Source organism: Panthera pardus, unplaced genomic scaffold, assembly GCF_024362965.1.
Source record: "Panthera pardus isolate Hobbes unplaced genomic scaffold, ASM2436296v1 HiC_scaffold_2, whole genome shotgun sequence".
NCBI lineage: Eukaryota > Metazoa > Chordata > Mammalia > Carnivora > Felidae > Panthera > Panthera pardus.
The window spans coordinates 42855088-42868548 of NW_026526765.1; the positions used below are offsets into that span (position 1 = coordinate 42855088).

Consider the following 13461-nt stretch of genomic DNA (forward strand, 5'->3'; position numbering starts at 1 on the left):
GATACAAATGTTGCCAGGCAGAAGTGCTCACAAAAGGGTCTGAGATCAGCTCAAGGCTGGAAAGGACTGAGCACACAGGGCAGGTCAGTTTTAGAAGCAGTAACTAAACTAAAAGGAAAACCAGACAAAGTTTTGAGGAGGGGGCACCCTCTCTGTACACTGAGCCCATGCTGGGTCTGCAACTCACTGGGTGGCCTGAACTCAGAGGGCCTCCATCTCCCCTCCCTGCAAATCATGCTTCCAGATGGGGGCCAGATGGTTGTGAGCTCACACTTTGAAATCAGGCTAGTCCTGGGTTCAAATTCTGACTCCAACACTCACTAGCTGTGATAACTTAGGTAAGTTGCTAACTAACAAAGCCTCAATTTTCTCTTATGTAAAAATGGGGATGGGGTGCCTGGGTGGCTCAGTTGGTTAAGAATCCAACTCGATCTCAGCTCAAGTCTTGATCTCAGGCTTGTAAGTTCAAGCCCTGCACTGGGCTCTGTGCTAGGTGTGACGCCTACTTAAAAAATTCATTAATTAATAATAAATAAGTAAGTAAATAAATAAATAATGTGGGGATGAGAAAAGTACCCGACTCTAGGGTTACTTTGAGAATTAGGATTGGGTTTAGCACATAACTAATCACAGTAATTACTAACAGTGACTGAGGACTGGTAACAGGTAGACAGTGAAAGGGGACTATTATCATGGCTAGTATCATCATTGTCTTTATTTTTACTGAGACCCAGAGAGAAGCAGTGATTTGTTGCCTGGTCACCTGTCTCGCAGAATGCAGTTCCTCATGACATCTCTGAGCGTCTCTCCCAAACCCCTTTCTGCCTGGTAACAGCTGACATCACAGCTCTAAATCGCTGTAATTTGCAAATTACCTTTTTCTTTTTTAAGATTCTATTTTTAAGTCACCTCTACACCTAATGTGGGGTTCGAACTCACAACCTTGAGATCAAGAGTCACATGCTCTACTGTCTGAGCCAACCAGGACCCCCAATTTGCAAATTACTTTTTGAAGACTGGGGACTATGGGGACACAGGGTAACTGCACTCTTTTTTTTTTTTAATGTTTATTTTTGAGAGAGAGAGAGAAGGGAAGGGGCGCAGAGAGGGGGAGCGAGAGGGAGAGAGAAAGAGAAGGAGAGAGAGGGAGAGAGCGAGAGAGAGGGAGAGAGAGGAAGAGAGAGGGAGAGAGCGAGAGAGAAGGAGAGAGGGGGAGAGAGAGAGAGAGAGAGAGAGAGAGAGAGAAGGAGAGAGGGAGAGAGAGAGAGAGAAGGAGAGAAGGAGAGAGAGAGAGAGAGAGGGAGGGAGAGAGGGAGAGAGGGAGACCCAGAATCTGAACAGGGTAGCTGCATTCTAACCCTGCTTTTTTTCAGGAAACATCTGGATGAGAGAATCCTGGGGCTGGGAGAGGGGTCCCGGGGTCCTCTGAGTGGCTGCTCTGGCCCCTTGCTACCAAGGAGAGGGACACAGGCAGGGCATGCCCACATCAACCTTCAGTGCCTTCTACAAATTTAGCCAGAGTCCCCCTTTGCCTTTCCCCAACCCCTTCCAGCATCTCTCAATCCCTCCTGTAATGGCGGACGCGTCCATCTACTCAACAAACACCTGTGACTATACTTCCCTGATACAAACTCATACACTGGTCCGTGGGAATTAGAAACCCCACTGTGATGAGCTGCTTCTAGCATCCTCTTTGCGAAACTCTGTTTCTCCATCTAGGATCCATAGCATTTTCCAAATCTCGTCCAAAGTTTCTAACCTAGGATTCACAGTCCAGCTTCCCGAGGTCTGTGAAGCCTGTGATATTGTTTGAAACTCTAGGGAGAGAATCCAGGGCTCTCTCCTGATTTTCAGAAGCGTATCGTGCAAAGAAATATAAAACTCCTGCCCTCAAGAAGCCCCCTCATTGTACAAGAGAGAGAACAGAAGACCTGAGCAGGCCAGAGACTTGCTCAACATCACCCAGAGTCAGGGCCTGAATCTCGCCGTCCTGCGGCTCCCCATCTAGTGCTCCTCCCGCAGCACCTGGGCACGTCTGTGCGGTCTGGGATTTGCGTGCTCTCTCCCGAAGCTCACACATACCTCTCCGGGGCTGCAGGGCGCTGGCCCAGAATGGGCAGCTGCTCATGGTTGGAGATAAGGTCGCGCTGGTCTTCCATGGTTCTGGCCTCTAGTCTTCCCCACCACACCTCCTGCTGCTGCTGCTGCCTCCTGGGTGTCTGGGACCCTGAACCCGTGGCCCACCTCTTGAAGTCGGGGCTGAGGAGGAATCTGATTCGTCCACAGGAGGCCACTCCGCCCACTAGTTAAAGTGGAAGTGAAAACCACAGAGCTGGAAATACCCCCACTTGGGCAAAGCTGCCTTTAACAGGGCAGGATGAGGGGGTGGTGATGCTCCCCAGACAGGTGGAAAGGCCAGCATACTTCCATTGGTTGCTCAGGGCCCTCGTCACTTGTTTCCGGGCAGACCTTTGGATTCATAAGGCACTTTGGATATTTCAACAAACAGGCAAATGTTCACTCCCTAGACAGGAAACCACTTTGAAAGAGAAAATGCCTTTGTCTCCCCTGTTCCCCCATAGATAGCTGGGTGCAGAAAGGGAGAGGAAACGGTGGGCTCGGTGATCCCCCTGCTGCCTCCTAACTTGAGCATTTCATGAACTGAGTCCATGTTTCTAAGGCTCTGGGACTAACATTAACTGCCACTTACTAAGTCCTCCTTTGTGCCAGGCACAGTGCTAATTGTTTTACATGCTTTGTTTCATTTGATCTTTACAGCGACTCTTTGAAGCCTGTTTTATTTTATTATTTCCATTTATAGGGAGGGACTCAGAGGCTTTTGAGAGGCTACGTGCTTGCCCAAGATCATGCATCCAAGAAGTGGGGAGTCTAGGTTTTTAACCACTCGGCTCTTCCGTCATGCTGATGTCCAAACCATGTATTTCAAATTCAGGACAGTGGGGGCCTCTGCGGAAGGCCTGAGAAGGGAGATTTAACTGTGTTGGCAAGGTTTTATTTCTTACTATCTGTGGCTCACATACCACATTTGTTTTATTAATCTTTATGTCTTTTATGTGTTTCAAAATTCACATTAGTAATTTTTAAAATAATTTTAACAGCTTTTAAAGACTTTGTGGTTTGGGGTGCCTGCGTGGCTCAGTCAGTTAAGTGCCCAACTCTTGGTTTCAGCTCAGGTCATGATCTCATAGTTTGTGACTTTGAGCCCGACATCAGGCTCTGTGCTAACAGCAAAATAGAAAACAAAATAAAACAAAATAAACAAAAACAAAATAGACTCTGTGGTTTGAAGATTCAATGAGTCTAAGATTTCAAAAGTCAAGGGAGATAGTATATGTATTTTGAGGAGACGGAGAATAGCAGACATGGCCTTCAATGCACCAGACCGGAGTTCAAATTCCAAGTCAGGAAGACCTAGCCCATGACCTGAGCCAGTGCCTTGACCTTTCTGAATTGTTTTTCTCCTTTGTAAAGGAAGGACAATAATACTAAACTTCCTAAGTTGTAAGAGTAAATAAGCATTTAGCACAGAGCCTGGTAACCATAGGAGATGCTCAAGAAATGAAACTGTTACTCAGATATTTACTAGTTAAGATATTTTCTGGATAATCAAGACAAATGAAATTATGTATCCATACAAACTTGAGCACAAATGTTCATAATAGCCCTCAAGTGGAAATAACCCAAACCCAAAGTCACTAGATAAACAAATTGTGGTTCACCCATACAGTGGATACTACTTGCAAAAAAAGGAATGAACTATTGATACATATACAATCTGGATGAATCTCAAAATAAGTATACTATATGAAAGAAGCCAGAACAAAAGAGTATATACTGTATGATTCCATTTAGATAAAGTTCTAGGAAATGCAAACTAACTTACAGTGATAGCAAAGAAATGAGTAGTTACCTAAGGATTGAGGGGGTGTATGGGTGCCTGGGTGGCTCAGTAGGTTAAGTGTCCAACTGCAGCTCAGGTCATGATCTCGTGGTTTGTGAGTTGAAGCCCCACGTCGGGCTCTGTGCTGACAGCTCAGAGCCTGGAGCTCACTTCAGATTCCATCTGCCCCTCTCCTGCTCACACTGTGTCTCTCTCAAAAATAAATAAATATTAAAAAAAATTTTTAATGAAAAAAAAAAGGATTGAGGGGGTGTGGCGCAGGAAGGGACAAGAAGGAGGGATGACAAAGTGGCACAAAGAAACTTTGGGGGCACTATCTTGATTGCAGAGCTTTATTCATGATGTATGTACATGTCAAAGCTTACCAAATTGTACACTTTAAATACACAAAATTTATTATGTATCAATCATACCTCAATAAAGCTATTTTTAAAATAAGACTTTTGGGGGCACCTGGGTGGCTCAGTCAGTTAAGTGTCCGACTTCGGCTCAGGTCATGATCTCATCATTGGTGAGTTCGAGCCCCGCATCGGGCTCTGTGCTGACAGCTCGGAGCCTGGAACCTGCTTCAGATTCAGTGTCTCCCTCTCTCTCTGACCCTCCCCTGCTCATGCTCTGTCTCTCTCTCCTTCAAATAAATAAAAACATTAAAAAAAATTTTTTTAATAAAATAAGACTTTTTAAAAACATTCCTTTTTTTTTAAGTTTATTTATTTATTTTGAGAGAGAGAGCAAGCAGGAGAGGGGTAGAGAGAGGGAGAGAGAATCCCAAGCAGGCTCCAAATAGAGCTCAAATTCACAAACCATGTGGTTTCTAAGCTGAAACCAAGAGTAGGATGCTTAACTGACTGAGCTACCCAGGAGCCCCTTTTAAAAACATTTCTTAAAACACAAGCGACAAAGCAAAATAGTGTGTTGTCCTTCAAAAGTCACTATAAAGAAAGTAAAAAGTCAGACCCCAAATAAGAGAAAATATTTACAAATTATATATCTGATAAGGGTCTAATGTCCAGATTATATAAAGAGGTATTAGAACTCAATAGTCAAAAGACAACCTAATTTCGAATGGGCAAAGGATTTAAGCACATCTTTCTCCAAAGATGTACAAATGGCCAATAAGCACATGAAAAGATACTCCACATTATGAGTTATTAAGGAAATGCAAATCACAGCCACAATGAGGTGCCACCTCACACCCACTATGGTGGCCGTAACCGAAAAGACAGACAATAACAAGTGTTGACAAAGCTGTGGAAAAAGTGAAACTGCCGTATTGCTGGTGGGAATGTAAAATAGTACAGCTGGGGCGCCTGGCTGGCTCAGCCACAGAGAATGCCACACTCGATCTCAAGGTCCTAAGTTTGAGCCCAACATTGGGGGTAGAGTTTACTTTTTAAAAAATAAGGGGCGCCCGGGTGGCTCAGTCGGTTGAGCCTGACCTGATCGGCTCAGGTCATGATCTCACGGCTCGTGGGTTCGAGCCCCGCGTCAGGCTCTGTGCTGACGGCTCAGAGCCTGGAGCCTGCTTTGGATTCTGTGTCTTTCTCTCTCTCTGCCCCTAACCCACTCACATCCTGTCTCTGTCTCTCTAAAAAATAAATAAACATTAAAAAAATTAAAAAAAAAATTAAAAATAAAATTAAATTTAAAAAAATAAAATAAAATAAAATAAGGGGCACCTGGGTGGCTCAACTGGCTAAGAGTGACTCTTGGTTTCAGTGCAGGTCGTGATCTCATGGTTGTTAGATTCTCTCTTTCCCTCTCCCTCTGCCCCTCCCCACTTGCTCTCTCTCTAATAAACTTAAAAATTTTTTTTAAAAATTAAAATATGGTACCACTACTTTGAAAAACAATTTGACAACTCCTCAAAAAATTAAACAGGGTTACCATATGAGCCAGTAACTCTGCTCCTAGATCTGGCACAAGAGAAATGAAAGCATACCCCCACACAAAAACCCGCACACAAATGTTCTTAGCACCATTGTTCTTCATACCCCTAAAGTGAAAACAACCCAAATGTCCACCAACTGATGAGTGAATAAAAGTGGCATATCCATACAATAGAATATTATTTAGCCATAAAGAGGAGGTAATATATCAACATAACTGTTTTTTTTTTTCCAGAAACAATGAAGTACTGATTCATGCCACTAAATGTTTGAATTTGGAAAACATCATGCTAAATGAAATAAACCAGACACAAAAGGCTACATACTGTATGATCTATTTCTGTGAAATGTCTGGATTTCCATAGAGAGAGAAATCCATAGAGAGAGAAAGTAGATCAGTGGTCGCCGGGGGCTGGGTGGGGAGGGGAGGATAGAGAATGATTGCTAATGGGTAGGAGGTTTCCTTTTGGGTGATGAATATATTCTAGAATTAGATAGTGGTGATGGTTACACGACTTTGTGGATATATGGAAAACCACTGAGTTGTACAATTTTAAAAGCTTGAATATTGTGTTATGTGAATTATAGCTCAATTTAAAAAAAGATTTCTTGGTAATGATGGCTAGAACACACATATAGCTTCACTTCCTCTCTCAAATGACATTTTTTTAATTTAAACTATAAGGACAAGGAGGACAGAAGAGAAAGCAGCAGCAGAATTTTGGAAGCTGGAGAGCATATACACTAGAGGTAACTCCTATAGCAGATCCAGAAAGCTAAATCCTAAACCTGCAGCTAGAAAAGCTGACAAGCCACCTATTTACATGGCAGATGTAAATCTGCTCAGGAACTGGGATATTAGGCAACTGGGTAGGAGTAAAGGTGGGGCTAAGAAGAAGAGGATTGGTTGGAAGTCTGCTTACCAAACAGTTGGATGGATACCCACTTCCTTTCCTGCCATAAGTTCCTCCTCCCTCTCTCAGGGAAGACTGGAAGTTTATCCTCTGGCACAGCATAGGACATGGGCTGGTACTAAAGCTAAGAGTCCCAGCCTTCTCCCCACTCCCGGTTCCCCAAATGCTAGAAGGCAGGCCTGTCCCTCCAGGCAGTACATGAGAAGATCCTTCTTTGGGGAACATGACCATCCCAGGAGAAATGACCTAAATATTCTGACATTGGGGGTTCCTCGATGAAACGGATAATGCTATAGGGGAGCTCTCAGTGGATAAGCCCTACTCATGGGTCACAGCTTCTACTTGGTTTTTTAGATCATCAAGGGTTATAGAATATCTGAAGAAAGCCTCTAACATAAAAGAGAATGAACAAAACAAATAACCAAACCCCCAAAAAGCACCACGGAGGAACAAAATGGCCATGATTAGCATTAGAGACATAAAATATGATACTATACCCATGAAACAAGAATAGATGCCCTTAGAAGAAAAACACAGCTGAAAAAAAAGAAGGAGAAAAATGCAGCTATTGAAGATTAAAAGCACAAGGGCAGATATTAAACAATTGGTAGATGGAAGATAAAGGTTTGTTTTTTTTTTTCGTTTCTCAGAAAGATAAATTTCCCACAAAGACAAAAAGAAAAACTGGAAAGAAAAGAAAAGAGAATTAAAGACCAGTTTGGGAAGCCCAACAGCCAAATATCAGAGTTCCAGAAATAGAGAACAGAGAAAATCAAGGGGAAGAAATCATCAGTGAAATAAGTCAGTACGATTTCCAGAATTCAAGGGCATAAATTTCCAAACTGAAAGGGCCCAGGGAAGACCAAGGAAAAAGCATGAAAATAGTCTCAAATCAAGGCACATTATGGCGAGGCTTCAGAAAAATAAAGACAAAGAAAAGATTCCGCAAATTCCAAATTTCCAAAAAGGAAAAAACAAAACATATACAAAACACCAGGAATCACAATGACTTTGGACTTCTTAACAGCAACCCTGCAAACCAGAAGATAATGGAGCAATGTCCTCAAAATTCTACAGGAAAGTTATTTCCACCCTGGCATCCTCACTGAGCCAAATTATCAAATATGTGAGGGTGTCATGAAGATATTCTCAGACATTCAAGATCTCAAAATTTTTCCTTTCTCAGAAAGCTTCAGGAAGGTATGCTCCACCAAAATGAAGGCGTTCACTAAAAATACAAGGAGACCTGAGACACAGGAAACTGAAATTCCACTTGTGAGACAGAATAGGGATCCCCAAGAGGGTGGTGCACAGAAATTCTAGGAGTAAAACGAAAACATCTACATTGGATCAGGCCCAAAGGCTCTGAAAGACATCTCAATGTGACAAAATTGATACATATCTGATATGTCTGATAGGTATGTTATATGTACTGAGAGGCAATTTAGGTAGTTTTTGGAGAGTATAAAATTAAATTATCATAATTTCACTGAAAATTAAGTAAGTGAAGGAACACTCATACACTGTTGGTGGGACGCAAACTGGTGCAGCCACTCTGGAAAACACTATGAAGTTTCCTCAAAAAGTTAAAAATAGAAGTACCTCATGATCCAGTAATTGCACTACTGGATATTTACCCCCAAAATGCAAAAACACTAATTCAAAGGGATACATGCACCCCTATGTTTATTGCAGTATTATTTACAACAGCCAAATTATGGAAGCAGCCTAAATTTCCATCAACAGATGAACCGATAAAGAAGATGTGGCACATATACACAATGGAATATTATTCAGTCATTAAAGAGAATGAAATCTTGCCATTTGCAACAACATGGATGGAAGCAGAGAGTAGAATCTTAAGCAAAATGTCAGAGAAAGACATATATCGTATGATTTCACTTATATGTGGAATTTAAGAAACAAGAAAACAAGGGAAAAGAAAAAAGAGAGAGAAAGACAAACCAAGAAATAGATTCTTAACTGTAGAGAACTGATGGTTACTGGAGGGGACGTGGGTGGAGGGATGGGTAAAAAAGGTGATGGGGGAATTAAAGAGCACACTTATCATGATGAGCCCTGAGTAATGTACACCTGAAACTAATATAACACTGTATGTTAACTGTACTGGAATTAAAATAAAAAACAATTTAAAAAAACAACAAAAAAAGAAGGGTTGCTGGGTGGCTCAGTCCATTGAGCAACCCACTCTTGATTTCAGCTCAGGTAATGATTCCAGGGTTGTGGAAGCAAGCCCTAAGTCGGGTTCACGCTGAATGTGGAGACTGCTTAAGATTCTCTCTCTCCCTCTGCCCCTCCCTGACTCCTGCTCTCTCTCTCTCTCTCAAAAAAAAATAAATAAATAAATAAAAATAATAATAATAATAAAATTTAAATAAAAAAATTTAAAAAGGGGTGCCTAGGTGATTCAGTCAGTTGAACAACCAACTTTTGGTTTCGGCTCAAGTCATGATCTCAAGGTTCATGGGTTTGAACCCCACATGGGTCTCTGTGCTGATGGTGCGGCGCCTGCTTAGGATTTTCTCTCTCTTCCTCTCTCTCTGTGCCTCCCCTGCTCATAGGCACATTCTCTCTCTCTCACAAAATAAATAAATAAACTTAAAATTTTTTTTAATAAAAAATAAAAGAAAAGAAAACAGGGGTACCTGGGTGGCTCAGTCGGTTTAAGCAGCTGACTCTTGATTTCAGCTCAGATCATGATCTCGTGGTCATGGGATTGAGCCCCGAGTCAGGCTCCATGCTAGACGTGGAGCCTGCTTAAGATTCTCTCTCCCTGTCTCTCTACCTGTCCCCTGCTCACATGCTCAAGAAAGAAAGAGAGAGAGAGAGAGAGAGAGAGAGAGAGAGAGAGAGAGAGAGAGAGAAAGAAAGAAAGAAAGAAAGAAAGAAAGAAAGAAAGAAAGAAAGAAAGAAAATTAAGCAAATGAAAAACCAAGACAACTATTAAGTCTTGGGAAAACAAAAGTTATATATGAAATCAATAATAATCCTAGTATACTATGTAACTCAACTTGAATGTCATACACATTGTCATAATATGGTAAACATTGAATGCTGATCATAAATAACCAAACATATAATAGAGGTATAAGGGAGGAGGAAAGGACAAGAAAGAGTGACATAGAAGGACAGAGGAGGAAAGAGGGCTAAATCCTCATCTTCCACTGTGAAAAACCAACCAGGTAATGTTTAAAATTGAAAAATCAGGAAGTAAAATCAGAAGTTATTTAGAGATACAGAGATAGATACCAAAAGAATCAGCTAAAAAAGTTTAAGTGGTATAAAGAGGAAGATGAGGAAATGCTATTTTTCATAGTAAGCCTTACAGAAGTATTTGATTCTTTGAATATGTAAATTTTTGTAGCTTTGATACAAAGGAAAACTAAATTTAAAAATAATGAAAAAAGGGGCACCTGGGTGGCTCAGCCGGTTGAAGCCTCCGACTTTAGCTCAGGTCATGATCTCGCGGTTTGTGGGTTTGAGCCCCATGTCGGGTTCTGTGCTGACAGCTCTGAGCCTGGAGCCTGCTTCAATTCTGTGTCTCCCTCTCTCTCTGCCCCTCTCCTGCTTGCACCCTGTCTCTCTTCCTCTCAAAAATAAGTAAACATTAAAAAAAATTTTTTTTAAATAATGAAAAAATACATCAAAGTCAATTGATTGTAAGCTGACTGTGAAAACAAAATGGCAGGCCAAAACCTTTTCCTTGTGAAGCAACTTTAGGCTAAGGCCAAAGATGACCCCAAAAGTCAACCTGCTCTTGAGTGCAGGCGACTGGAGACTAATTCCAGCCAGGAGGGTTGACCCCAAGACTGAGTTTCTCCAGGGTGAGTGGGAGAGGGCTCTAGGCCCCAGTGCCTACTGAAGGAGACCTATGCCACCCCTCTCCCTGCATTGGGAAGGAGACAAAGTGGTGAGGAGCAGGAAGACTTGGTATCTAACACATCCTTAAGGTTAAGGCAGGATTCAATGACCCCATTGTTCAGATGGGGAAAGTCTGGCTCAGAAAGGGGAAAGGAACTGGCCCAAGGCCATACAGCGAGGTCACAAAACGCTGGGTCTGGCCCCTGCAGCTAAACAAAAGAGCCAGTCTGCGACAGACTTCCTGTATTCACCTCCAAGTTCTAGTAGTTGGATCACAGGGCAGAGAAAACGAAAATACAAGGTAGGTGTGTTGGAGACATCAAGAGAAAGAAATGTTCAAAGACTACTGGGATTTGTCAGAAGGATCCAGGATCCAAATGGAATGGGCAGCTGTCAGTGAAACATGGGACATTTCTAGAATCAATTAGAATAATTTACCTGCTCTTTAGAAGAAACTATATTTCAATCCCAGGTGATAAAGAAAAATTCTTCTTAAAAAAAATTTTTTTTAATCTTTATTTTTGAGAGACAGAGACAGAGTGTGAACGGGGAGGGGCAGAGAGGGAGACGCAGAATCTGAAGCAGGCACCAGGCTCTGAGCTCTCAGCACAGAGTCCAGTGCGGGGCTCAAACTCACGAAACGCAAGTTCATGACCTGAGCCGAAGTCAGATGCTTAACAGACTGAGCCACATAATGCTCCCAATATTCTTTTTTTTTTTTTTTTTTCAAATGTTTATTTTGACAGAGAGAGAGAGAGAGAGAGTGTGTGAGCCAGGGAGGAACAGAGAAAGAAGGAGACAGAGGATCAGAAGTGAGCTCTGTGCTGACAGCAGAGAACCCAACACAGGCTGGAACTCACAGAACGTTGAGATCATGACCTGGGCTGAAGTTGGACGTTCAACCAACTGAGCCACCCAGGCGCCTCAAAGAAAAATTCTTCTTTACAGAAGAATACAAGAAAACCAACATAAAAGAAAAGATAGAATTAGAAAATCACCTTTTAATAACCCCCAGTGCAATAGCTGGTTCAGGTAAGGGCCACCAATGGATGCCAAAACCATGAGATGAAAGGTTGGAGAAGGAAAGGATATCATGCACTGAAGCAGCATCCCAAAGGTCCTCACTGGTTGCAAAGAGGGAAAGGCACTTTACGAGGGTGTAATCCTGCTATCAGCACCAAGTGATCAAACTTAGCATCACCAATCGTGGGACAGCCTGACAACAGGTTTCCTAATGGGATATAACACTGAGCATCAGCTGGGAAATATCTTTGCTAAAACATCATTAACCTGAATCTACCTTTTTTTTTTTTTTTAAGTTTATTTATTTAAGAGAGAGAGAACTGGGGAGGTGCCGAGAGGGAGGGGAGCAGAGAATCCCAGGCAGGCCTCACGCTATCAGCATGGAGTCTGACGCAGGGCTCAAACCCACAAACCGTGAGATCAAGACCTGAGCCGAAACCAATAGCTGGATGCCTAACCAACTGAGCCACTCAGGCATTCCAACCTGAATCTCCCTTTAGACCTAAGTTTGTTTACAGTAATTAGAAGAATAGAAGAACAAGTGAAATGACACCAGAAGGAAAAAGACAAATCCAAGGACAGTCCACAAGACAATGACTGTTACCATCAAAGAGTCAATGCCATGAGAAAGTGTGTGTGTGGAGAGGGTTCTATATTTTAAAAGATTTAAGAAATAGAAAAGAAAAAGAAATGTAGGGACACCTAGCTGGCTCAATCAAGGGAGCATGTAACTCTTGACCTCAGGGTTGTGAGTTCGAACCCCACGTTGGGTATAGAGATTACTTAAAAATAAAATCTTTAGGGGCGCCTGGGTGGCTCAGTCGGTTAAGCATCCAACTTCAGCTCAGGTCACGATCTCACAGTCTGTGAGTTTGAGCCCCACGTCAGGCTCTGTGCTGACAGCTCAGAGCCTGGAGCCTGTTTCAGACTCTGTGTCGCCCTCTCTCTCTACCCCTCCCCCACTCTCATTCTGTCTCTTAAAAATAAGTAAACATTAAAAATCAAAATCTTTAAAAAAATAAAAGATTTACAAAATTTAATAACCAGATGCAATTTATAAATCTTGACAAGATTCTGGTTTGGAAAAAAAAAGCTACAAAAGATATTTTTGAGAGGCTGAGGAAATGTGAATCTGGATTGAATATTAGAGGATATTTTGAAATTGTTACTGCTTGTCTTAGCAATAAGTGTGAAAGTGGAATTTTTGGCTGTTAAGTGATTATGTTTTCAGGAGCTGAAGACTGAATGAAATACTTGGAGGTGACATGACTTGATGTTTGCAACTTATTTTCAAATGGTTCAGAAAAAAAGATACAGATAGATAATAGGTAAAATTAACTAACAACGGTTGATCATAGATGGTGGGTATAGGAATGATAAACTTTTCTGTATGTTTAAAATTTTGCATAATAAATGGTTGGCGGAATGGTTTTCAAAGCCTACACAGGAACCGTGTTGGGTACTAAGAAGACACTATGTTGCCATCACTGTTATGTTGACACTTGTGGGGGCAGCAGGCTCTTTTACAGCACAGGCACATGTGCGTCCTAATCTTTATTGGACTTTCTCAATAACTATTCAAAAGGTTTTTTTGGGTTTTTTTCATAGGAAAAAAATCCAGCTCTACCACTTACTAGATAGGTGATTTTATGCCAGTTACTTAACTCCCTTTTGCCTCAGTTTCCTCAAATGGGCATGCTAAGAGAACCTATCTTACTGGGTTGCTGGGAGAATGGAAGGAGTCAACACACACATGCCTGCCATAGAGACTAAGTGTGCAGAATTTAGGTAGCTCGGTGATATGATTTCCTTGCAAACTTGCCACGTCTGA

At 42.0% G+C, this 13461-nt stretch overlaps 1 protein-coding gene across 1 annotated transcript in view; it reads right to left on the minus strand.

Moving 5' to 3' along the window:
• Positions 1-13461, minus strand: part of CD74 (CD74 molecule) — a 29794-nt gene that overhangs the window by 6707 nt on the left and 9626 nt on the right. The window contains exon 2 of the mRNA XM_053907034.1: positions 2083-2302. Within this exon, the coding sequence (XP_053763009.1) occupies positions 2083-2302 (220 nt within the window). The remainder of the gene's footprint in view (positions 1-2082; positions 2303-13461) is intronic.